At 36.4% G+C, this 27,678-nt stretch overlaps 1 protein-coding gene across 6 annotated transcripts in view; it reads left to right on the forward strand.

The window, feature by feature from the left end:
* The window catches only part of Kiaa1109 (KIAA1109 ortholog), a 191,747-nt gene that overhangs the window by 137,471 nt on the left and 26,598 nt on the right, over positions 1-27,678 (forward strand). For 5 of the 6 annotated variants that reach the window (XM_031376638.1, XM_031376640.1, XM_031376643.1 and 2 more), the window contains 14 exons: positions 231-328; positions 2,153-2,338; positions 3,214-3,382; positions 5,224-5,435; positions 6,647-6,845; positions 9,856-9,915; positions 11,061-11,287; positions 12,697-12,827; positions 14,378-14,501; positions 20,283-20,392; positions 21,195-21,285; positions 21,787-21,849; positions 24,959-25,212; positions 26,973-27,188. In XM_031376638.1, the coding sequence (XP_031232498.1) occupies positions 231-328; positions 2,153-2,338; positions 3,214-3,382; positions 5,224-5,435; positions 6,647-6,845; positions 9,856-9,915; positions 11,061-11,287; positions 12,697-12,827; positions 14,378-14,501; positions 20,283-20,392; positions 21,195-21,285; positions 21,787-21,849; positions 24,959-25,212; positions 26,973-27,188 (2,140 nt within the window). The remainder of the gene's footprint in view (positions 1-230; positions 329-2,152; positions 2,339-3,213; positions 3,383-5,223; positions 5,436-6,646; positions 6,846-9,855; positions 9,916-11,060; positions 11,288-12,696; positions 12,828-14,377; positions 14,502-20,282; positions 20,393-21,194; positions 21,286-21,786; positions 21,850-24,958; positions 25,213-26,972; positions 27,189-27,678) is intronic. The other variant, XM_031376642.1, reaches the window with a different exon arrangement.

Here is a 27,678-nt window from a genome sequence, read left to right on the forward strand (position 1 = left end):
GGCTGTACAGGCTTACAGGAGATGCGTGGTCTGCTGCTACTAAGCCCCGAGGGCTTGGTTTCCTGCCTCATCATACATACCAATGCTTTTTTTGCTCTCTCAAACTAAAGATTGAATTGCCATTTAAAAAAAAAAAAAAGTTTTACTGGAGGTTTTCTTTTTAATGCACAAAACAGAATTTTTTCTGATGAGGAAGCTGTTCTAGTCCTTCAGGATTTAACCTTTTCTAGGTGGGGAGCAGCCTATTCCTCTCTGGAATGAACATGACGGAACAACAGATGGAGATAAGCCGAAAATTCTCCTGTATTCCCTGAATTTACAGTTTAAGGTAAATTTCTATAACACTGATACTTTTAGGACCAGCTTTCTAATTAATTAGTGTATATTTTAAGTAGAAAATTTATATGATACATAATTGCAAAATAGTGAAAATAAACTGTATTCTGCTTACTCGGGGAAAGCTTTAATGTCTGAATTTTCTGTCCGTGCTTTTTACTCCTCTTTTTCATATTGACACTGCCGGGCTTTGAGCCCAGGGCCTTACAGATTGACAATAAGCCCTCACTGAGCTAGAGCCTCAGGCCTCAGTTTTTTTTAAAGGCAAGCATCAGGCTTCCTACCTTCTTTCCTTCCTTCCTTCCTTCCTCCCTTCCTTCCTTCCTTCCTTTCTTCTTTTCTTTCTTTTTTTTTTTTTTAAAGACAGAATCTCAACCATGCCATCCTAACTGGCTTGCTGGAACTCACTATATAAACTAGGCTAGTCCTGAACTCAGAGATCTAATTACCTCTACCTCTCCAGTGCTCCAGGAATACACACTACCATGCCTGGACCTTCTATTATAACTACTGCTACAATAATAATGATAATAATAATAATAACAACAATAATAACAGCATTATTATTATTATTATTAGCATATATTTTGAAAAACATCTATATCTTTTTCTTTATTAGATATTTTATTTACATTTCAAATGTTCTCCCTTTTCCTGGTTTCCCCTCTGAAAAAAAATCCCTATTCCCTCCCCCATCTCCTTGCACACCACCCTACCCTCTCCCACTTCCTGGCCCTAGCATTCCCCTATACTGGGACATAGAACCTTTACAAGACCAAGGGCCTCTCCTCCCATTGATGACTAACTTGGCCATCCTCTACTATACATATGCTGCTGGAGCCATTTATTCCACCATGTGTACTCTTTGGTTGGTGGTTTAGTCCCTGGGAGATTTGAGGATACTGGTTAGTTCATATTGTTGTTCCTCCTATGGGGCTGCAAACCCTTCAGCTCCTTGAGTCCTTTCTCTAGCTCCTTCACTGGGGACCCTATGCTCAGTCCAATGGATGACTGTGAGCCTCCACTTCTGTATTAGTTGGGCACTGTCAGAACCGATCAGGAGACAGCTATATCAGGCTCCTATCAGCCTGAACTTGCTGGCATCCACAATAGTGTCTGGGTTTGGTGATTGAATATGGGAAGGATTCCAAGGTGGGACAGTCTCTGGATTGTCCTTCCTTCAGTCTCTGCTCCATAGTTTGTCTCTGCAATTCCTTCCATAGGTATTTTGTTCCCCCTTCTAAGAAGGATCGAAGTATCCACACTTTAGTCTTCCTACTTCTTGAAGAAAAACTTGTTTATCTTTCTATACTGGATTATTGAGATCAACTTTATCTTCTGAAAGCTGTATTATATAATTTAAACAGTTTGTTTGGCTATATTCCAGTGAACACTTGTTATTTCTAATTACTTCTTTTATAATTTACTCTGCAAGAACATGTTGAATATTTGTTCAGTTAATATTAGTATTTTAGGGAGGCTATAGTAGAATGCTTACCCACATGTACAATTATCTGAATGAAGAGAAACTATGGGTTCTTCATCAGCACCAAAGGTAGGAGAGCACGCATGGCCAAGGAGAAAAAGAAAAAGCTGTAATACTTAAAAACTTAATTATCTCCTGTAAAAAAGTAAAAATGCTAAAATGAAATTTATTAACAATAGCATCCTATTATAACTAATTTAAAGAATGTGTGCTTTAGATATCTTATATATGCTTTAAACATGACTTTTTAATCATATTTTAAAAGATTGCATTTCAGTGAGTCTGTACTGGTTTATTTTCTTATTTTCTTCATAACATGTAACCTGCTAGGGTATTCAAGTGACAGCCACCACACCATCAATGAGAGCTGTGAGATTTGAAACTGGATTGATTGAATTGGAACTTTCCAACCGACTTCAAACCAAAGCTTCACCAGGAAGCAGCAGCTATCTGAAATTATTTGGTAAATGCCAAGTGGACTTAAATCTGGCATTAGGGCAAATTGTCAAACATCAGGTTTGTACAGAATATTGGCACTATTGTGTGTAAATTAATTTAAGTGTTATAATTTTAGAAATATTTTAAATTCCTAAAATTTGTATTGTACATTCTGATGAAAACTTACTTAGGCCTTTACAATTTTACTTTGTCATTTCTTGCCATTTTTCACTATATATTCCCTATTACAAGTTTGTGCAAGAGCAATCTCATGAGACTTTATTCAGAATCTGCAGAAACATTTGCTTGTAATTTTTCAGTTTCTTAAGCATTATTTTTATTTCACTGTCTTGTGCTTTTATTAGTTAATATGTAAAGTGTTAAGTTTACACTTTCCTTTTAGAATGTTTGAAATTTTCATATTTAATAAATGTTAAATATGTAAAGTTTTAAGAAAAAGACAGCAACTAGTATAGTTCCCTAATCAAGTTTTACTGTTTATCAGAGAAACTTTTTATTGTTTTAATTCAATTTTGCTAAATATGTCTTTTTAATGTCCTACCTAATTTTGAGTTGAAGAGTCATTTTTAATTGCCAGTTAGTTTTTAAAAATCACTGGCTAGATTTACTATTTCAAATTCTTACTAGAATTAGAAAAACTTTTTTTTCAAATGAAAACATATTTTGAGAGGCTTACCTCTGCTGGGTAACTGTGCTTGATAGCTTTACCACAGAGCTACAGCCCAGATCCAAGTTTACCTTTTACATAGTTCTTCAAACTTTGTATTAATTTTAAGTATTTATGTTACAAAATATAAAGGATCTATGATTTAATGGCTGAATTTGGGAAGTATACTGTAGGTCTTTTGGAGAACAATGGTATATAAGGTTTAAATTATTTTGGTAAAATTTTCCATTGTTTGATTTTGTTAAATTTTGAATTTTATTTTTAGGTTTATGAAGAAGCTGGTTCTGATTTTCATCAAGTTGCCTATTTTAAAACTAGAATTGGACTAAGGAATGCCCTTCGAGAGGAAATCAGTGGCTCTTCAGATAGGGAAGCTGTGCTTATTACTCTGAATAGACCAATTGTTTATGCACAACCTGTGGCCTTTGATAGAGGTAAGTTTATATCAGCCATTACTGTCTTCTAGGCAGTAGGCATGCTCAGGATACATATGTATGTGTATGTATAATCCCATAGCTTTCCAGTTTAGATGCCTGATAGCTAAATGCCTCCTAAATCTGAAGTGTGAACAGAGCACCTAAGACAAGGCTTTTAAAGTCATTCCATGTTTTACAATTATTTTGCTTTTGACATAAGTAGGATAATTTTATTCCAAGTTCCAATCTTAAATGCTAGGTTTTTGGGTTGGATTATCTACCCATTTGTATTTTCGACATACATTGATTGATTTATTCTAAAACATGTTTACTGTGTGCTGGCTAAAAGTGGGATACAATGGATAACAGGATTAGATTCCTGCCCTCAGGTAACATAGTCTTCTGAAAAAGAGTTCATATATGCTTGTAAATGAGTCAAAATCTTTTTTTCCTAGATATGAAAGAATGTGTATGTTCCTTTGCTCTTTAGAGGAGAAATGGATACCTCCTTTTCCACTTAGAATGTAGAGTTCACTAAGGAGATAAGCACATGAGACCAACTGTTACTCACTTTCTTATCCTAGTCCTATCAATCAATACAAACATTTGCCAACTGAGAGAAATGAGTGTTTGTGAGCACAGTCGTCTCAGGGAAGATAGCAGCAGCTTTCAGAAAAGAAAAGAGTGGGAAAGAAGGCTGACTGGATGGACAAACTAATGTTTAAATTATTTTTCAGAGGCAATAAGGGGATACTTCTGAATCTGTGTAAAATTTCAGTTTTCAATGGTTTTAGATTCACCATTAAATACTTTCTTTTTAGCAGTGTTGCCATAGCTGCTTTTTTTTTTCCTGAGTCCTTTGCTCATGCTACGCATCTCTCATTTCACTGGCCTTTCCTTACCTTCACGAGGTCTTAAAACACTCTCCACTGCTGTGTGACACCATCCTTGAGTTTCCTCTTCTAGTGGCTCTCCACTTTTACCTTCTTAGACTTCCATACTGTCTTGAGATGAAGATTTTTCTTTGCGTGTTTTTCATACTAACAAACTCAAATGACTTTGACCATTCCAAATCACATCTTTAATATATGAGCCTAGCATTGTGTCTGTGTTCTTAGAAATGTTTCAGAGCAGTAAGCATATATTAGTTGATTTTCTGTTGATATGATAAAATACTGTGAATAAAAGGTATCTTATAGATACAGAGTTTATTTGGGTTTAGAGGCTCAGTAGGATAGTCCATAATGGCTGTAGAGGCATCGCATTAGGTAGCCACAGCAAGAACCTAAGCAATTATATCTCATCCACACTGAGGAAAGTCCAGAGTGAACTCTAATGGGGTAATGCTATGAACTCTCAACCCACCCTCAGTTACCTATTTCCTCCAGCAAAGCTTGGTTCTACATTACCCATAACTTCTCCAGATAGTAACATCAACTGGGAAGCAAGTGTTTAAATGCCTGATCCTATGACATTTCTCATCCAAACCAACACAAAAGGTAAACTGTACAGTTAAGGTCAAGGGTCATGTTTATTTGGATGTATTATTCCCACCAAGACCAAATGTGTAACAGGAATTCTACAATATCAAATGGATAAATGGACCTGGGTTTTCTTTCTGTTGCCATTAGACAGTTGCTTACTTTCTTTCTTTTCTTTTTCTTTTTTTTTTTTTCATGAAAAAGTATTAACTGGATCACTTTAGTGTCATTCTAATTCTGGCCAAAATTTCTGGTAGTGATTTTTATTAGAAATTATTAATCATCAGAATTTTATAGAAGTTTGGATTTACTAACTGTAATAAATCACTTACATCATTGACTTTAGTTTTCTTTCTGCCTGTTCTTAATTTGCAAAAGCTGTTCTGTTTTGGCTGAATTATAAGGCTGCCTATGACAACTGGAATGAACAACGAATGGCTTTACATAAGGATATTCATATGGCTACAAAGGAAGTGGTAGACATGCTCCCTGGTATCCAGCAAACATCAGCCCAGGCCTTTGGGACTCTCTTCCTCCAGCTAACTGTGAATGATCTAGGGATTTGCCTCCCTATAACAAATACTGCACAGGTACAGAAAAATCAAGACATAGGAAGCTTTATTCCACAATTGAAAGCTAGATATTGCTACTCACCATTTCTGTGAGAATAGATTATAACCATTTTAAGGAGAGCTGCTTATAACTTGAACAAGGAAGAACTCCTAATTCTTACTTTTACAAATAAGCTTTAGAATCTTCTTGCTGCTTTTTTTTAAAGTAAGAACTCTTTGGGTTGATCTTTGTATAAAGTGGAAACAGGAATATTTCAAAATGACTTTAATACCCCATCTGTAATATGATAGGGAATTTCAATTTGCTTACAAAGTGTAGTATGAATATTAAATAATGATAAAAAAAAACTTGCACGTTATCTGTGTACTTAGATGAAAAAAAAGATGTTAACTTCATAATTTAGGGCCAGTTTTCAAAAATGCATTAATAATACTTGAACTTGTGGTTAAGAAAGAAAATGCTGTCTGCACTTGTCAGAGCAAGAAGAAATTGCTCTAAGAATCACATGCAGAGATCTGTCTTATTGTTACAGTCTTCCTTCATTGTCACTTTTAATAGTTTAAATGTCATGGCAGAGATAGTAACACAGAATGGAATAAACTTCTGTTGAGGGTTCTGTTTGGTAGGATAGTGCAAGAGAAACTTGGAGTTCAAGATGTAGTGTTGGTTGTGTCTAAAGAGTTGAGATGTGGCAGCTTTGTAATGACATGATAAGGGCGTTCAGGAAAGGCATACACACAAGATCTGGATATCATAGCCCGCTAAACAGGGGCTAGAGAAACACAGATATTATTAACCCTTGCATATTAAAAAGGAAAATGTGTACAAAGAAATTATATTTCATTTGAGTATTGTTTCAAACCTATTTTGCTAAGTTGCTTTATATTGAGGATTTCTAGACTTAACCCTTTCTAGATTTTTTATTATGAATATAAATACTTTTAAATTTTAGAAGTCACCTGATCTGGAGAAATGACGCAGCAGTCAAGAGTACTTGTAGCTCTTGTCAAGAACCTGGGTTTAATCTCCAACACCCATGCGGTACCTCACACATCTGAACCACTCTAGTTCAGTTGATCTGAAGCCCTCTTCTGATGGCTGTGGACACCAGACAAGCATGCAGTGCACATATGTATAGGCAGGCAAAACATTCATATACAGAAAATAAATCTTTTTAAAAACATTTGAAATTCACCTTTTGCCTCATTTCCCTGTGATTTTTCTTTAGTCTAACCACACTGGAGACCTGGACACTGGCTCTGCTCTAGTGCTGACCATTGAAAGTACTCTCATCACTGCATGTTCCTCAGAGTCTCTGGTTAGCAAAGGCCATTTCAAGAACTTTTGTATCCGTTTTGCTGATGGCTTTGAGACATCGTGGGATGACTGGAAACCAGAAATCCATGGAGATCTAGTAATGAATGCTTGTGAGTCTGATTTATTTTCTATTTAAGGCTTATAATTGTAAAAAAAAAATTGAAATGTCTGTTGAAAATTGAAGGATGTTCAGGTGTAGGAATGCTTCAGAAATGAAATAAGGGCTTTTTGTAGTTAAAGGTAGAAAAATACATCTATAAAAACCTATAACTACAGCCTTCTAGGAAGGCATATTTGAAGCTTTGTTCACTGTCTGGTTGTTCCTGTAGTTAAATGACCAAATAAACCATCCTTATTCCATAGATCTGAAAGAGAGGGATAATTGTAAGACCCAACTAACTAAACATAGAATAGATTGTAAATCTACTGGACTAGAATTTCAGCTTTAATTATAGCTGACATAGTAATAACCCAGCTACACAGCCCAGGTTTCTAGGATTTGCAAGAATCATTGTTCTCTCAAACCTCTAATTCCACTATTCATGTACATGATGATTTAAAAGGAGAAAGAGTTATATTGCTTTTAATATCTTTAGGTATCATGGCAGAGATATTACAGAATCACTTCTTTATAATGAACAGTGTACGTATGTATAGAATCTTAAAGATGATGAACTGAAATCTTCAGTCAATCCTATGATGCAAATATTCTTTATAAGGTGGTTTGCCATCATTTATATAATTTTCTCCTTTCTGAAAGATCACTGTAACTTAATATTTTTCCAAATTAAAGGCAAAAATTAATTGAAACATGATTTGTTTTGAGTGTAACATCTTTGTTATCCATGCACTAATTAAAATAGACTACAGATAGAAAGGAAACAGACCATTTTCCTAGTGATTAGGAAAAAATATCTCATATTAGATATCAAAAAATATCTCAATATAGGAGAATATAAGAAATAGGCCTAGGACTTAGAGTTAAAAATAATAATTAAAATGAATACATTATTTAATACATTGGTTTATATTGTTTTAGCAATAAAGAACCTTGCTATTCTGATCTCTGATATTCAGAATAACCAGATTTAGACTTTGCAGAAAATTTGCTTTTGTAGCTCACTGTTGTTTCTTGGAAAGGGAATTAGATGGAGAGTAAAATGAGTAATTGTTTTATTAATATGTTATATGAATTCAAAATGATAGAATGGACAAATTGATTTAATAATTTGTAATTTCTAGTGGGAGAGATACTAGTACATAATTTTTATATCTAGGGGTAGAAAAAGAGATGTTGTTCAAATTTTAAAGAGTTTTTATTGTAGTATTCTTGAATTTGAAAGGATATTAATCTAGGCTTTGTTCTGACTGATGACCTTGACTAAAAGGTTACCAGAGCCTATCTTAACCAGAAGCCACATCTTGCCTTGTTTTAATTTAGAATTAAAACAATTAATTAAGTTAGACATTCATACTTTATGGTTGAAAAGTACATTTTCTAACAGTTACTGCCATTGTATTTTTAAGAACATAATAGGGCAGGGGATGTAGCTTAATTAGTAGAGTACTTGCCTACCATTCAGGACACCCTGATATAGAGCTCTAGTACCACATAAAATTGGCATGGTTGGCATGTCTGGAATCCCAGCCTTCCACACAAAGAAGCAAAAGTGTCTGGAATTCAAGGTTGTCCTACTAATCATTAGCTATGTAGCAAGTATGAAGCCAGCCTGAACTGCAGCATGAGGCACTAAGGACCTTTCTCAAAAAGAAAGAAAGGAACTGATCTTTACTCATAAGAGACAGTGTGCCTATGTTTGGAATAGTTTTCTTTCTTGGAAATTTTTAAGGAAAGACCAACTTACTATCAAAGTACCTAGAAAAAAGGAAGTCACTCCAACCTTAAGTTACATGTGAATACCAATTTAGAATTCACACAAAGTTATAAAAGGACATTTTACGTAGGACTAATCAAATTTAGATTGATATTTAATTTCCATTAAGACTTACTGAAAGTAACCTTAATTCTTCCTTACAACTTATTTTATTTAGAAATGATTTACTTCAAAGATAGCCTATTCTTCAGTAATTAAGTGTAAGGTACCAAGTTAAAGCCAGGTGGTAGCAACGTTTTTGCATTTAAAATCAAATATGTTTCTCGGCTTAGGTCCAAGATTTTGAGGTTGACATCATAGCAGTCAGCCATTTTTCTCATAAAATACTCCTTGGCAAAAAGATGACAAACATGACAGATTATCTGTGAAGTAATATGGCAATTCATTTGTTCTTGTTTTGTTGTCAAGAGAGGGTTTCTCAATGCAATAGCCTAGACTGCCCTGGAACTCGCATTGTAGGCCAGGCTGGCATAGAACTCTCAGAGATCCACCCAAATGGAGTAGCTCTTAATTGTCATTTTGTTTTTCATTGACTTCCATCCTCAAATTATTCATACATGGGGCTGGCCAAATGTCTCAGCCAGTAAAGACGCTTGCCATTATGCTGATAAGGTGAGCTTAATTCCCAGGACCTACAGGGTAGAAGGACAGAGAACTGACTCCTGTTCTTCACTCATGCCATGGCACTTGTATGTATGCATATATACATACATACATACAAAATTTTTGTAGTTAGAAAAATGTTCTCTCCAGAATTTAATGTCTTGTCTATAATCCTAGTAGTACTTGAAGTAACCTGAGACTGGATTGTGATTTTTAAGACCAAGCCAAGCTGTATAGCAAGAGCCTGTCATCCAAAAATAGAACCAGCAACAATGTGTATGTGTGTTGTATATACACAGTGTCACAAAAATTGTCATAGAATCCTAGAGGTTGGTAGAAAGCTGTCTAGAAATGCCCAGGTAGTGTGAATCCAATAATTACATGCTACAAGTAAAGCCAAAACTATGAGTAAGTTGCTAAAAATCATAAAATAAAACGCTCCACTTTGTATAACAAGACTATTGAGTCTAAAGTTTGCTCTTTTGTGGGGAGGAATTGAAACCTTGCAGAACTAGAAATCCTGTTTACATTTATGTAATTGTCTTTGGGAGAAAATATGTGGTACATGTGTAATCACAAGCATTTTTTTATTGAAACTATTATTGGGTTCATTCTTGTGCAGGTGTAGTTCCAGATGGTACCTATGAGGTTTGCTCAAGGACTACAGGACAAGCTGCAGCTGGTAGGTTCACTGTTTCCTTTGAAACAGAGTTAAGTGAAAATAAGATGGGACGTCTCAGATTCCACATTTAGGAGTTGATTTGTCGATGACTAGGGAGACTAGTAAATATTTTTGAGTAAGAAATCAAATGGTGATACCATCAAAGGAATACCTCAAGGCAGTAAAGCATAGGAAAACAGCTGGGTGGTAACTGGAAGTGTGGTGGTGTCTCAGCCAAGAAGACAGCAGTGTCAAGTATTAATTTCTCATACAATAAAAGTTAACAGCAGACATTTCCTTAAAGGCTCTTTGGATGTTGAGAGCCATAGAAGCTGATTACAACTAGTAATGTTCCTAGTGATGTTTTCTTCTCTTGCTGTTCCTTGACACTCTTCCAGGTATAGCCTCGATATTCATCCTAAGTAAGAGATCTCAAGAGACACCTGCCATTCGCAGCAACAAAAGACTAAAAAGTTAAGACAGTTTCCAGCAGCACTGCTAGGAAGCTGGGTGCTGAGTAGACACAGCTCTGAGAGAGGACACATGTCTTCAGCAGTACTACCTGTTTATAAGTGAAAGCAACCTACCCAAACTAGCCTGACCAAAACCAGGGTCTTTTCCAAGGATATTTGCAGATGGTGTTAAATTTAAGAATGCTGTGGCAGTGAAGGGAAGAAACAGCTGGAACCAGTATCCTATTGTCAGCAGGGCCCATTTAGCTCGGGCTTTTGCTGCTCTTTTCACCTCTTGCACTTACTTGTTTCTCTTTGCCTTAATTGATGACATCACATGGCTGGAAAGAGCTCATGGCCTCATTTTCATGTTCCCATTTAAGAGAGATCCACTTTTTCTCAAATTCAGAGAACAGTTTTTGTTTTTGTAGCTTTGATGCTGTGACCACTTATTTAGTTACTTGTAAGTGGTGAATGCAGCTTATAATGGTTTCTGCTTTATCAATGGGAAGGTATCTGTTTGAGCTCAGAGGGAACATAGAGTCCTTGGGATAAAGAGCCATGCTGTTATACAGAATGGTGTATAAAGAGTTACATACAGGTCTTGCTGTGAAAGGCATTGGGTATCTGATATGGCCATCATACAGTTCACAAGTGCTTATACTCCTATTCCTAGGACCTTGAAAAAAAAATGCCACTTCTTTGTTTAAACAGAAAGTAGTAGTGCCGGAACCTGGACACTGAATGTATTGTGGAAAATGTGTGGGATTGATGTCCACATGGACCCTAACATTGGCAAAAGGCTTAATGCTCTGGGCAACACCCTTACAACACTGACAGGGGAGGAAGACATAGATGACATTGCTGACCTCAACTCCGTGAACATAGCTGACCTGTCAGATGAAGATGAAGTCGATACTATGTCTCCTACAATCCACACTGTAAGTGCATTTGCTGCCAGGAATCTCCGGACTGGATTTTCCTGAGATAGAGCCCTGATTAACTTGGTTATTTCCTGTGTTGTGGTTGCTGTTGTAGAGGAAGGGAGGAAGGTGGTGAGCTCTAGGTCTGCATTTTACAGTGCAGAGGTGTGTTTCATGAGAATGCCTTAGGAAATGTGCCTTAACCTCAGTGTAATATAGTAACATTAAAAGTGAGGTACGGGGCTGGAGAGATGGCTCAGTGGGTAAGAGCACTGACTGCTCTTCCAAAGGTCCTGAGTTCGGATCCCAGCAACCACATGGTGGCTCACAACCACCCATAATGAGATCTGATGCCCTCTTCTGGTGCGTCTAAAGATAGCTACAGTGAATTACGCCTGAGCAGTGAGCAGGGGCCAGATCGAGCAGAGCTTGAGCAAGCAGGACCGGCAGAGGTCCTACCAGCCACACACATGATAGCTCACAGCCATCTGTACAGCTACAGTGTACCCATACACATAAGATAAATTAAAAAAAAAAAATCTTTAAAAAAAAAAGTGAGGTACAATCCATCTATAAACACCGAAAGTACATCAGTGGGTTTTGAGTCTGGGGCTGGGGGTAAGGCTTGAGAACAGGGAAGGGAAGGCCTGCTATTATGAGATGAGCTTTCCTGGCTGGTGCTAAGGGTGTGGTAGTGACTGCTGAGCTCTGGCCATCCTAAAGCCACTGAGTTATACATTCTAAATGGATGGGTCTTATGGTCTGTAACTATATTTTAGGAAAGGATTACAAATAAGCCTTTCAAAAAACAAAGTGTTTATACTGTGACACATACATTTAAAATGTGTTTTTCCAACCATACTGTTTATTCTGTTGTATCAAGTGATTTAGTAGCAAAAAAGAAAGTGACTTTAGATTTCATTCTGGTTTTGATTTGTAAAGAGATTTTTAAATACATTTAGCTGTTTGTATCATTAAATAGTTTTGTCTTGAAAAGTAATTTTAATTAATAATACTGTTTATTATTTAGAGTTCAGATGGAAGTTCAGTAAGTGGAGATGGCCACAAACTCACCTTTGGGCAGCGACTTGTAAATCACCTACTAGGCCTGGCGCCGCCAAATCAGCGTTATTCTGTTCCTGCAGAGTATCTGTGTGATTCAGAGATGCGGGTCTCCCCTCAGTCTAGCCAGTCCCATTTGAAAGCATGCAGAGCACACTCATGGGGAAATGTAGGTAGCAACTCAGTAGATACCTTATGAAATGAGGGGCCTGAATCAGTGGAAATTACAATCATCTTACCTGCTGTAGATGGCTTTGATTCTTGCATGCTCTCTTTGATCTGAGGCCTTAATTTTTGTAGTATAGATGGTCTGTATGAACTGAAAGTGTTATTAACATATATACTTTGATTTTTTTTTTCTGTAGGAAGCTGTAGATTATCGAAGACAAGGAACATCTTCTAGTCAACCAGGAGAACCGAGAGGAAGAAAGATTATGAAGCGTTTAGTGGACATCAGGGAACTAAATGAACAGGCCAAAGTAATAGATGATCTTAAGTATGTCATTGTTTTTTACTTACTATAGCATTCTCTGGCAATAGAATAATAGGATGCTAAACATGGAGGAAAAAGTTTAGTTTATCAGTGAAGTCATCAGTGCTCCAAGAAGTTCAGTGATTTTTCTGAGATTCTAAGTAATAAAGTAAAGCCTGAAATCCTAATTTTCTGTCTTTACAACTCCTCATTTCTGTGCAGTGAATGGCTGAGGAGCTCCATATGTGTGTTCATGCTTGACTGTATTCATACATGTAGTTGAATGTGTGTGTTAGTTTGCTAACCTTGTTTACAGATTGAAACTTTTTTTGAGGAATTAAGAATCAGCATTTATGAATGGCTGTTCTAGTGTCACATGCTGTCTCACAGTAGACCTCACAGTATATTTGTGAGGTTAAATAGCATGTTCCAAATGGACCCTTTTTTTTCCATTTCTTATCACATTTATTTAGTATAAAAGCAGTTGCTACTCCTATCCAGGAAAACTCACCAATGAAACAACCTTTTCAAACAAACAGCTTGACTGAGTTTGCAATTTCTCCCAATAAAATTTGACTACACTTTTTCATCCAGCTTTTTTTTTAACCATGAAATGATGACTAGATTGATTCTCATCAAAAAGTCAAATCAAAAAATTATATTCCTGTAGTCTATGTAGGTTTGGTAAAGGACTGTAAGCTAGATTTTGCATTGAAGAAACCAAAATAAATTTGGATATTATTTAAACTTTTAATTAGATACTGCCAAACAGACTCTTGATAAAACTGGCTCAGAGTAAAGAGCTGAGATTTGCACATATATAAATGTGAATTCAAAAGTCAGTCCCCCACTTCCTGTGTGTGTGTGTGTGTGTGTGTGTGTGTGTGTGTCTTGACAGTTGATATTAACAGGTTTTCTTAGAAAAAAAAGTAGGGATAAGGCATCAGTGACGTTTTTTAAAGTCTCTTGCCAGAGGTATTGTAATTTTACTGAGTACATCCTGTCCAAGGATAAATATTCTTTTTGCTAAATTTTAAAGCATTCATTTTTTTCAAAGTGGCCATGCTTCATCATTTCTGGTCTTCGGATGCTTATACCTGTGGGGTTTTGTTGTTGTTATTCAATCAGGATTTCCCAAAATACAGGAGTTTTGAAATGTAAAGGGTATGACCTTAAAGTTTCTCTGTAAATTATCATGTAATGATTCATATTTTCCATTAATTTGAGTTTTATCCTCAGGGAAAAAAATGACTTGAGGCAAAATATATGTCTTCCAAAATCATCATACATTTTCTATAGAGAGAATATTTGGGTTTTATGAGATTGTTTGTACCTTGAGATATTTCAGTGGGTAGAGAGTATAAAGGCGTGTCCCTAAATGTTAGTGTGTCTTTTGTAATTTACCCAATATGAGCATTCAGTGTGCAGGAGTTGGGCTATCTAGATTTGATCCTTGGCTTTCCTGAGAAGTGAAGAGGGCTGAAAGAAGCAGTGAGGAGTCACTTATATTTTCTTGCTTCTTTACAGTAACCCCCTATTTTTGATGGGTTTTTTGTTTGTTTTGTTTCATTTAGAAAATTGGGTGCAAGTGAAGGAACCATAAATCAGGAAATTCAGCGTTATCAACAGTTGGAGTCTGTCGCTGTGAATGACATCCGAAGAGATGTTCGTAAAAAGTTACGGAGATCCAGTATGCGAGTAAGTACATACTTAAGAATTTCAGAAGACTGTTTTTAAATGCTTACTTTTTGAAACCTAACAGTATTTATGTTCTTGTTCATGTTGGTGATAATACCACCTGATTTATGAAAAGCAGACCTATATAGAGAGCACTATTTAAACACTTTGCCTTTAACCTCCTTTAAATCTCTGCAGCAACCCTTTGAAAGAGCTTTTTTTCCCATTTTAAAAATGCCAAACTGATACACAGAGAGGCCAAGGAATTTCTCCAGTTTTATCTAATCACTGACGCTGATGGAGTCAAATTTTAAATCCAGGATATGGAGCTCTGTACTTAGGCCCAAGTTAATGTGGTTTCCCACCATTCATGGACTCACTGGCTTTTAACCTCTAGTGTGTGGTCTCAGAAATGTGCAATCTTTTTCCATGTCTTTGGCTCCAGTTTTTCAATATTTACCTTTAAGCCACAATTTCTCTTTTCTGCTTTGTGTTTTTATTAAAATACAATTTTTAGTACAATTTTAAGTTCCTAGCAAAATCTGAGGAATGTATGGAGATTTCCCTACACACATATACTGTATCAGCTACTGTCAATATTCTCTGCGAGAGTATTACACTCACCACAGCTGATGTACCTACATGTGCACAGTTACCAAGGTTGATAGTTTACAAGAGGGTTCCCTTGTGATGCTGTGTATTCTGTGGTCTAGAATAAATGTATGATGACGTGTATTCTTTGTTAGATACATGCTGGTTTCATTGCCCTAAAATCCACTGTGCTGCTCTCTTCTCATTTCTTATCCTTGAACAGTATTCTACTTGACAATACTGATATAAAATATTTCTCCATTTTTAAGCTCTTTGATTTCTGTCATCAGAATTTTGGTTTTCTTCATATAGTAACTCCTATATACATTTTATAATTATATTGAAATATTCTACTTTGGATTGAGCAAGTATAAATTACACGTTTCAAATTTCACATTTTCTTTTTCATTGCAAGTATTTAGAGAGCAAATTGGCTTTTATATATTAATTTTACATCCTGTCTATAAGTTCTAAGTAGGAAATTCTGTATTTTCTACACAGACCATTGTGTCACATCCATAACAGAGGTGTCTTCATTTCTTCCCTCCTGATTTGTGTTTCTTTTAGGGCAGTGTTGAAAAGGAATAGTAAGAGGAAGTATGTTAGCTGACTCCTTTACTATGATAAAATACCTGAGATAATCAACATAAAAGAAGAAAAGGTTTATTTTGGTTCATGGTTCCAACCTGTCAGTTACCCTGCTGCTTTGTGTTCATGATGGTAGAGTACATCGTGATAGGAGGTGTAACAGAGACCTGCTCACTTCATGGTAGCCAGGAAGCAGTGAAAGAGGAAGAGAGATACAGCTTGGGGAGCACAAACAGAGCCACATGAGGACCTCAGTATCCATGGCATGCTCACAGTTACCTAACTTTGCAACTGTGATTCACTCCTAAGTTTCAACAGCCTCCTAGGTGTTCTATTATGGGCTGGGAACAGAGCCTCTCAGCATATGCCTTTGAGGGATATTCTGGATTCAAGGGGGACTTCTTACCTTGTTTCTGTTCTTAGTGGGTAAGTTTGGAGTTTTTGACCATTTAGTATGTTAGCGCTACAGTTTTTTTGTAATTTTTTTTTTACCCAATTCAAAACATTCCCTTCAGGGCTGGGTGATAAAGTGAACTTGCTACCCAAGCATGAGTACCTAAGTTCAGGTCCCCAGAACCCATTAAAATGCCCATGTGGCATTGTGCTCCTGAACTTACCCAAGCACTGGGCAGGTGGAGACTTGCTAGCCAGTCACCTAGTTGGTGAGTGTCCAGTTCTCTGAGGGACTCTGTCTCAAGAACTCAGAAGACACTTGACATTGACTTATGGCATACACACACACAAAAGAAAGTTCCTCTCAATCTTAGATTACTTAGTTTTTAATGTGAGGGGATATCGGGTTTAATCAAATACCTTTTCTGTATTTATTAATACAATCACGTTACTTTCCTTGTTTAACTTGACTATATGGTGAATTACATTAATTGAATTTTGAGTGTTGAATCACCCTGGAATACCTAGAATAATTCTTCTTAGTTGTAGTCTGTGTAATTACTTGGATTTGGTTTGCTGATTTTATATCTGTTTTTAAAAGATACCAATTTATAATTTTTCTTTCTAGCAATGTCCATTTAGATTTAATATTGTGATAATGATGGTCTCACTCAGTGTATTACGAAGTATTTGCTGCTACTGCCTTCTGAAAGTGCTGATAGAAAATGACTTTCTGAAACACCTGGTGTAGTTCATCAGGGCATTCATTTGGACCTATTGCTTTCTGTTCTTGATAAATTATTTATTAGTTTTAGTAAACATGGGTCTATTCAGAACTTTTTTCTTCTTATATAATATTGTCAACTATGTCTTTCAAAGAATCTGTCTATTTCATCCAGATCCATTCTCAGATTTCAGAGTATCTCTTGACACTTAATGTTTGTAGGACCTTAGTCCTGTTCTTTGCTTCCTTCCGTTAGTAAGCTCCACCCTTGAAGCCTACCTCATTGGTTTTGTTAATCTTTTCAGAGAAACACATTTGCTTTTGTTGACTTCTGTTTATTGATTTACTCTCTTTTCCATTGACTTCTGTGGAAATATTTATTTCTTCCTTTTCTTACTCTCTTTTCCATTGACTTATGTGGAAATATTTATTTCTTCCTTTTCCTGTTTAACTTTTTTATCATCTAAATTTAGGCAGCTAATTGTAGATCTGTCCTCTTTAATATACCCATTTAATTTTATAAATTTCCAGTTAAGCCTTGCTTCCATTGCCTATCACAGATCTTTGTGTTATTTTTATTTTCATCTAGTTGAAAATAATTTAAAGTTCCCTTGATTACTTCTTTGACACATGCTATTTAGAAGTGTGTTATTTAATCTTGAAGCATTTTTTCCAGATAATTTTCTGACACAAATACATACACAGTCTTGTTAAATTGCATTGCAGTCTGACGGCATTCATTATACAGTTTCAGCCCTTTAAATATGTTATAGCAAATCTTAGGATCTAGAATGTGGTCTGTTTGGGTACATTTTCCATGTTGACTTGAGAAGATTTTGTACATGCTGTTAATGAACAAAGTCCTCAGGAGATGTTGATTATGTCCATGTGACAGATGTGCAGCTGAGTTTAAGTATGTCCAAGTGGAATTTCTGTGTGCACTGGATCCATTTCTGATGAAAGGCATCCACCATACTAGTGAATCCATCTGTTTCTCTTTGCATTTCTGTTTAGTTTTTGCCTTGTGTAGTTAAATTATTGGCATTCAAACTGATTATTGGTACCATTGGATTAAACATCTAGCTATTTTGCATTGTTTTGTATTGCTCTTTTGTTCTCTATTCTTGTTTTCATCTTTTTTCTTGTCTTTTGTAGTTTTAACTGAACATTGTAGGATTCCATTTTCTCTTTCTTTGAAATCAATTATTAAATAGTCTAATGCATTTTTAGTGGTTGTTTTAAATTTTACAATACAAATGCACAAACAAATCCCAGGTAAACTTCCTTCAGGGCTGCAGTGCTAATGGGATTTTTGCTTTGGTCTGTGAACCACATAGACATTAGTCCTTTTTCATCCTTCTCATTTTGTTGGCACAATGTGGGTATTGCTGCTTAGATGTCAGTGTGTCCCTTTTCCTTGTCTGCTGTGCTGTGACAGTATCACCCAGGTCAGGCTGGGTTCTGGCCAGCTAGTTTCTGTTAAGGACAGGGCACATGTAAAACAGTGCAGCTGTTAGTTTGTATTTGTGGGTTCCACAATCCTGAGCTAAGAGAACAACAGATTGAAATATTTTTCAAAATAAAAAAATAAAAATAATTGCAAAATAAAAATGTTTAAAGTTGCTTCTGTACTGAATATGTACATATTTTTTCCTCATTATCCCCAAACATACTCTAATAACTTAACTTCATGTTTATTATCATGCTAGGGATCTTAAGTAATCTAGGCATTCAGACTGTGCAAGAAGCTATGTGTAGCTTGTATACGAGCACTAAGCCATTTTATTTTTTCCATGACCTAATTATCTCTTTAAATTTATTTTTATTTGTTTAAATTTAGTTTAAATCCTGGTACTAATTCATTTTAAATAAGAGACTTGCACATACTAAAATTTGGCCATATTCCATACAACTATACTTGATGATTTCCTTTCTTTTTTTCTTTTCTTTTTTACCTTCGTTCCTTCCTTTTCTCTTAGTTATGTTAGTATAAAATACTTTTTTACCTTTTTATTGGTTCTTCATGAATGACACATCATGCACCCAATTCCATCCATCTCGTACTTCCCTCCAACCTGCCCTCTACCCTTGCAACTTCCCTCCAAACAGAGAAAAAAATCCCATGATGCAAGCTATAGTGTGCCACAGTGTGTGTCCCATAGTATACCCTTTGTCCATACTGCTTTGCTTGCAAGTGTTCATTGCAAATGACTGTGGGTCTGGTATGTAGCCTCTGGCTTCTGTTCCTCTATCAATACTGCAGCCTTACTGGGACTCCTCTTGGGTATCCTGTAGATTTGAGTCTGTAGGAGCAGCCCCTTCATGGACTCCAGCAGTTGATTGATGGCATAGATGTTGGGGTGGGCCAATCCAAAGCCGTGGATCTAGTCCTGAGAGGTATCTGAGCTGCTCATTCCAGCACTGTCATTCTCTTATGCCCTCAGGGTCGGCTGCCCAGCTACCCCCTCAATCAGGGCCAGCTCTACCCTACCCAGGCAGTGTATAGGGCCTGCTCTCCACAGTGTTGCAGTTGGTGAGGGACGTGGCCTGTTTTCCGACTCTCATGAGCCGGGGCCAGCTGTCCTGCCTGCCACAGGTGTCGAGGGATGGGGTGGAGGGAAGGGTATATCCCTCACTCTTGCTCCTCCCCTCAGGGCTGGCTTGCCTGCACCCCTGCTGTCAGTGTCAGCTGTGCTGTGCTGCCCAGGTAAGGTGCAGGGCCTTCTCTCCCAAGTGTTGCACCTAGTGAGGGGCAAGGACATCTCTCCTGCTCTTGTGACCACGGGGCTAGGCTGCCTGCCTGCTGCAGGTGGTGAGGAGCAAGCGGGTAGGAAGGTCTCTCTCTCACACTTGTCCACACCACTGTATAGGAAACAAATAGTAGGGGCAACTCTCCCATGCTCCTATCTCCAGGGCTAGCTCACCAGCAGCTCCCACAAGGTGCAGAGCCTCTTCTCCCAAGTATTTCAGCTGAGCTAGGAGCAGGGTCAGCCCTCCTGCTCTCAAGCTCCCAGGGCCAGCTCTCTCATGGTGCCTAAGTGAGGGTGGGTCAAGTTCTTCACAGCCCTCAAACATTAACATGTCCCCAGGCTCAGGCTACCCCCTACCCTTGCAACTTCCCTCCAAACAGAGAAAAAGTCCCAGCTCAAACCAGGGACTTCCACCTGGCCTTTGGTGGTAACAGACCCTCAATGGCAGCACAGACTAAGACCCCACTGTGGCTCCAGGTGGCATCATATCAGGCTAGTCCACACTACCCTCAAGTCTCCAGTCCTGCCTCTCTTTATTGTGCCCCCATCCTTCTGTTTCTCTTTCTCTTGCATTTCCCCATCACTCACTTGTTCCTCTTAGTTGTGCCTGGGGTCTCTGAGTGTCTGGAGACATGTCAGAAGTAGTCTAGGGAGTGCTATGTGTCACTTGAGCGCTATGGCACAGAGGCAGGGTTCCCCCACATCAGTATACAATTGCCTTGAGTCACTTTTTTTTTCCCTCTACCATTTTATTAGGCTGCTTCCCTCAAGGATAAGTGGGGTTTAGGTTACAAACCAAGTTACAGCCGATCTAAGAGCATTTCAGCTTCTGGAAGACCACCTCTTAAGAGAATGGAACGAGCAAGGTAATACATATTTTAACCAATCAACCAAGATTCAATACTTTGATAATAAATAAATCACGCTTGTAAGTAAAATAGAAATCACTACTTACTAACAAACATCATTGGTTTAAGGAAAGCTCAAACCTTTATTCCTCAATGTGGTAAGAACATTTTAGTAAGGCAATTTTATTTAGATATGCTTTGTGTACAAGCTAACAGACTATATGAAGAAATGAAAATTTGGTGGTTGCTTTCTAAATAGTCAGTTTAGGAAAGATGATGGCATACATTAAAATCCTGTTTAAATATTAAATCAGCACTATAAAAATATGATGTATAAATTCCTGAGGTGGGTTCTAGGGTAGTTGGTAGAGTGTTTGCCTGGCGTGTATGAAGCCCTAGGTTTAATTCATTGTACCACACAAATGGGTGGCACATACATGTAATGCTAGCTCTTAGAATAGATAAGGGATCATAACTCAAGAGCATTCTCTGTCTCCGCTGCATTTTTGAGGTTTGAGGCTGGCCTGGGATACATGAGAAACCTGTCACCCAAAATGAAAGACCATAAATTCTTTTTATAGGTTTAATTTTAGAAAATTTGAAGTTAATTGAGGCAAGGCTTTCTACAGATGGTGAAGGTTAATACATGGAATGCTAAAATGTCAGTTATCTGATAAGGTTAATAGTTAGAGTGTTAATGTCATTAATAAGACTTATATTAAGCCAAGTTTTTTTTTAAAGTGACCATATTGGGGTTTTATATTTTATATTTGTGTTGCATATTTATGCTTATATCATAACTACTTTATTTTACTTATAGTTCTCGAATAGGAGAAACTGATGAGCTCCCAGAAATCCGTGTGGATGCAGCATCTCCTGGACCCAGAGTAACCTTTAACATCCAGGATACAGTAAGAAAGACAGTACTTGTTAGAAATTTGTGTTGCTAAGTAGTTTATAAAAATTGCAGACTTGCAATATTATAATTTTAAAAGTAGAAATTGTCACCTGCAATAACAGGTTGTAACAGTTGAAGTATCTGCCCTGCCAGCAAGCAGTGCTGCCCATAAGAGCTACACTGCAAGCACATGGCCAAGTATATGAACAGTAAAAGTCCCCCAGCTGCATGCTCTTAGATGGGATTGGGTTTGATTTGGGTTTTGTGTTAAAGTTTTTGTTGGTAGGGACTCATGTTAAACTGTCTTTTATGCAGTTGTTAATGTGAAGTAAATGTTCATTTATGTGTTAGTAGTTCCTGGGAATATAACTAACAGAAGGCATAAGGAAGGTTAGCTTCAGAGCTGCATACTACAGCACATTAAAGTTTATGTTAAAATGTTTATTTGTGGATTGTTTGTTCACATTGTCTTTATTTTCATGTTTTATTTTCTTTTCTTATTATTTTAATTAAGTTGAAAAATACAGTATGGGCAAGTTCACCACAGTCCAGCTCTCCAGGGGAAGGGTACTTTCAGGTACTTATGAAAACAACACAAAATTTTTCTTTAAAACTAATAAACTGCCCTGAAATTTTGCTTTCAAAATGTCTTCTTTTCAAAGCTAAACTGAAATCTCAGAAATCCTCTATGTAAGATATAAGCTTCTTGGAATTCTATTTTAGTGTATATTTTATAATATTTTATAATGCCCCATTTGGGTTTTACATTTGCGTGTAGCTTAATTCTACTTTGACCTTCAAATGTGAGGAATTTTAATCAGCTTATCAAATCAACTAAGCCATATTTTAAACTCTAAAACTACAGTTTACTAAATCAATTACTATTAATTTGTTGATCCTGAAATCAATTTCCTTTTGATCCTGAAATCAATCTCTTTTCCTTACATTTAACTATGAAGTAAGCCATTTTAAAATCAACAATCTTTGTTAAGTGCTTCAAATACAAGTCAAATATAACTCCAAACAACAAACTGATTGATCATTGACTACTAATTCTTTTAAGTCACTGTAGTTCATTAGTGTTTATTAAATGTTATATTCAGAAATGAATCTGATGGCATATTCCTGTAATTTCAGCTACTTGACAGACTGAGACAAAAGGAAGGAAGTGTGAACCCAACTTGAATAACTTAACTTTTGTTTTCAGTTTTTTGAGGCATGGTTTCATCTAGCCTAGGCTGACTTTAGATTCTTTATGTCACTGAAGACTGCCTTGAATTCCTAATCCTCCTGCCTCTGCCTCAGTGCTGAGATTGTAGTCATGTGCCACTAAGCTTGTTCTCAACCTGAGAAACTTAGTGACACCTTATCTCTAAATAAAAGCTGGGCTAAGGCTATTGCTCACCAGTATACCAGTTGCCATCATGCATAAAACCCTAACTTTGATCTCTAGCACCAAAAAATAAAACTAAAAAGATTCATTTAAAAAATTGTTATGTTCTGAACAGTATGAAAACATGCTACATAATACTTATTAATGTAATTAACATTTTAAGCTAGATTTTACCCTGAATGTATCATTAAACTACATATACCAATACATATAAAGTATATGCAAACTAAGTATATGTATAAAGTATATGTATAAACTAATACATATAAAGTATTAATATATGTATGTGTATATGTATATATTCTACACACAGCACCAGACATCTAATCTTGCCTAGAAATTTTCTAAAATTACCTAGAAATTAAATGAATACTTAAAAACAAAAAAAAAGGAAAAGGAAAAGAAAACTGGCAACCACTCCAAATATGTTTCCTTGTCTTTATTCTTTCAGACTTAAGTCTCAATATACATCCCATACGTGTACTGTGTTTAGTCAAACTCTATTTGATCTCAAAGCAATTAGAATGTAATACAGGGCCTACAGGCATGGCTCAACAGTTAAAAGCACTTGCTGTTCTTGGAGGAGACCTGGGTCTTCCCAGAGCCCACATGGTGCCTCATTAACATATATAACTCCAGTTCCAGAGGATCTAATATCTTCTTCTGACCTCTGTAGGCTCCTGTACACATGTGGTGCATATAATGTGCTCAGGCACATATACATAAAACAAGTTTTTTAAAATGATATACTAAGGTTGACAAAGATTTACCATTTTTATAAAAAAAAAAACTTGAAAATAAGTCATGTATATGAATTTAAATGGATTTTCTAGTTAAATGACTTTTTGTTTTGGGTGGCTTTTTTTGTAGTACTGAGGAATGAATCCAGGGCCTCACACATACCAAATAAGTGTTCTACCAGCACTTTACATCTGCAGTTATAATCAGAGCATTATTGGTACCAATTTCTGGTGGACCAGAGAGATGTTTCAATAAGGGTGTTTGCTACCAAACTTGTCAACTTAGATTAATCCCTAGCATCCACAAAGGAGAAAACCAGCTAGCTCAAATTGTTTTCTGACCTCCACAAATACATTTTGGTGCATGTATGCATTCTGCCCCTCCACACATACATACACAATTAATTAAATGTAAAAGTATTTGAAGATAAATTCAAGTTCTATTTTTAAATAAGAGTATATTCCTATTTATTTAAAAAACTTAAGTTAGATAACATGAAATTAGATATTAGACATGGCAATTATAAATTGGAAAATAGATTATCAATATATATATAAAATAAAGATCAAGCAAAGAGATTATCTTTTACAAAAATTTATCAACTTTAAAAATTGAAAGATATTCTGAAAAATCTATTCATTTACTCATTTATCTTTTTAAGGGAAAAATACCTGATTTCTAAATGTTTGATGTTTTAATTGTATGATTTTATCATGAGTCTTACAGTAGCATCTACTACTTTTTAATAATTATATTATCTTGCCAATTGCATCTTATCAGATGACATTGGAGCAGACTGTTTAGATAGGAAACTGAGGTCAGTTCATAGCAAGTATTACACACTTGAAAACTGGCTTGCCCATCAGTGGTGGCACATGCCTTTAATCCCAACACTTGGGATACAGAGGCAGAAGATTTCTCTTGAGTTTGAGGCCAGTAGGGTCTACAGAGTTAGTTCCAGGACAGCCAGGGCTACACAAGGAAACCCTTTCTTGAAAAACGGAAGAAGGAAGGAAGGAAAACAAACTGTGGCCTCCAGCTATTTACTTAAAATACAGCATGGTTAAGCTTGAGTAATTGATACATGTCTTATTACTCAACTGTTAACACATCTTTTGTCAATCCGTGAAAGTTCCGTTTTAAAGATTTGTCCACAAAACTTCCTCTAAAAGATGTCTTTACTGACGGTCACTGTGCTCATCATGAATTGTTCTTACGTCCTGATTTATATTTGATTGTTTCTTTACACTTGGTCTGCTTCTGCTTTGTGTGAACTAATTGAATGTGATGCTTTATGTTCCTGTAAAGTAAAATTTCACTGTGATTTTTTTCAAGTGTCAGTGGTAACTTGCGTGGTTTGACCTGTTTTCTTCCTTGGTATGCCATTTCATATGTTCACGAGTCTGACCTTCCTTTCTGTTCACAGTGAGGAAATTCAGCTCAGAGGTTCTAAAATGTTTAGACTTACATCTTTCATATTTTTAGTTTTTCTCTTTTTAATTGAGAGAGAACTCGAAAAATAACCTGATTTATATTTTCTTTTTGTAATCAGTTTCCAGAGGAGACAGAACTGGATCTTTTGTCAGTAACAATTGAAGGTCCATCACATTATTCATCAAATAGTGAAGGATCGTGTTCAGTGTTCAGCTCTCCCAAAACCACAGGCGGCTTTTCACCGAGTGTTCCTTTCCAGTCAGAAGATGGCCGAAGGGATGACAGTCTGTCTTCTACCAGTGAAGACTCTGAGAAGGATGAAAAGGATGAAGACCGTGAGAGGGAAAGATTTTATATTTACAGGAAACCCTCGTGAGTACCTGTTTACTGTAAGATTGTTTAGGTGGTAAGTCAGAATCTACAAGTGAGCCTAAGGTATTTTATCCAGCCTCATATTTAACAAGCCAAGCACAGTGTCCCACTCCTATAATTCGAGCAATTCAGGGATGGAGGCAGGAGGATCAGGAGTTTAAGGTCCTCCTGAACTACATGGCAGGCTCTTCTCCAGCCTGGGCTACATGTGGCTCTGTCTTAAATATAAAATAATAATAACAATAATAAATTAGCAAAAAAGTGTTAATTTTTAAATAATACTATGCTACCTATCCATAATTCCTAATGTGATTTAACTTTATATGGTACTGTTTTCATCTAAATATAAATAGGTTTATTCATATTCTTTTAATTATTTCTCCATGATAATATTTGTCAATAAAACAAAAATAGAAATATGGTTATAAGCTATAATATAGGAAAGAGCAATATTCCTCCTAGGGTTAATAAAAATAAAAGGAGATACTGAAAGGTATCATATAGTTGAGAAAATAGGAATAGTAAAGGGAAGTGTGTATCAGTGGATGGGGATTTTAAATCATTCTTAGAAGAAATGAGAATAGAGTGTTGATGAAATAAAGTCAGATAGATAGATAGATAGATAGATAGATAGATAGATAGATAGATAGATAGATAGATAGATAGATCTACATATATATGAAGTCTTACTGAGAAATGTGCCCTCATGAGGAGCTAGAAGGACCTTTCAAATTTACCTGGTTCTAAAGCCTGATCCCCTGCAGCTGTGGCAATAAGATTAAGAGTTTCCACTGTTCCATCTCAGTCTTCTTCCTGAGCTCAGAGGGTTCCCGCACCCTTTCCCTGGGGTGAAAGGAACCTTTCATATTAGCATATTTTGGCCTATTCCTCCACTTACTAAAATACAGCTTCAGATAACCTTCAAAGAAGAATTATAATTCAAATCTGCTTTCTTAAAGGTTTAAAAAAAATATGAAGTAATTTTATGTGCTCATTTGATTATTGGATTGAGTATAGAATTCTTTAACTCAAGAATTAATGTTTCTTTTAAGAAAATGTTTCTTTGTCTTTCAGCACCAGTGTTTAGATTTGTTGTTTGTAATCTTCTCAATTCTGTCAGTGCAAATTATCCTTCCTTTTCTAAGTGTCTGTGTGTGTGCACTTCTGCAGGGACCAGAAATGGGTGTCAGATCCCTGAAACTAGAGTTTCTCGTGCTTGTGAGCAGCCATGTAGGTTCTGGGAATTGAACGTAGGTCCTCTGAAAGAGTAATCAGTGCTTTTAACTGCTGAGCCATCTCTCCAGCATGTATATTCTTTTTTAATAGTAGGCCCTCTGAGTCAAACAACTGCTTCCACTGGGCAGAATGTATATCTATTTTGGTCTTACACTTCCCATTTCCAAAAAAAAAAAAAAAGATTTTTGCTGATTTTGTGATCTTCTCCAAGTGTACACCTTGATCATTTTTCCGTTTTCTTTTGTCAAGAACATTGAGCATGAGGTGCGCCCTTCATTGGGTGTCTGAATGGGTAGTGCAGTGCAGCACCTTCCTCTGGGGCCAGTGTGGCCCGAGTAAACGAGACGTAATGGTGTTTGTTAGTAGTTCTTCTTTGACCTTGGTTAGTATTAGCTAGTTGAAAGCTTTCTATGGGCTTATAAATTAATAAAATTTCTTTAAAGACTTATTCATATAACATTTGGGAAGTAGTTCACTAAGCAGACTTCAGTTTACTATAATGAGTAATTCCTTGTTTTCTACAGACACACCTCTCGGAAGAAAGCAACAGGCTTTGCTGCTGTTCATCAGCTACTTACTGAGCGCTGGCCTACAACCCCAGTCAACCGAAGTCTTAGTGGCACAGCTAGTGAGAGAAATATTGACTTTGAACTTGATATACGAGTTGAAATTGACAGTGGAAAGTGTGTGCTTCACCCAACCACCCTTCTGCAGGAGCATGATGATATAAGTTTAAGAAGGTAAGGGACTGGCAGAAAGAAGCATGTAGGATTCATTAGTTAGAAACACTGTCCATGTATCATGAATTACCACAGACTTTCACCATCCAACACTAGAAATTTTAAAAGTAACTGATCAAAGTTGTAGTGTTCATTTGCATAACACAGTTCATTAAACTAAACACATCTTTTTTGGCAATTGGAAGCAGATATCTGATTTAAAATCTGGTAAAATTGTTAATTAAAATAGATCTATAGACTGAGTATTTTAGTTCAGTGGTAGTGTGTGTATATATCATTTCAGCACAGGATTTAATCCCCAGTAGTAGTGTGCATGCACATGCACGCACGCACACACAGGCATGCACACACAAAGATATAAGTAAAGAATTCTTTAGAATTCTTTCAATAAGCCCAATTTCTGTCTTGCCTTTCTGTGTATTGATTGAAAAGATTTCTATTTTGAGAATAATACAGGAGTCTTTTCTTTTTTTTTTTTTTTTTTTTTTTT

Source organism: Mastomys coucha, unplaced genomic scaffold (assembly GCF_008632895.1).
Source record: "Mastomys coucha isolate ucsf_1 unplaced genomic scaffold, UCSF_Mcou_1 pScaffold17, whole genome shotgun sequence".
In the NCBI taxonomy this organism is placed as follows: Eukaryota; Metazoa; Chordata; class Mammalia; order Rodentia; family Muridae; genus Mastomys; species Mastomys coucha.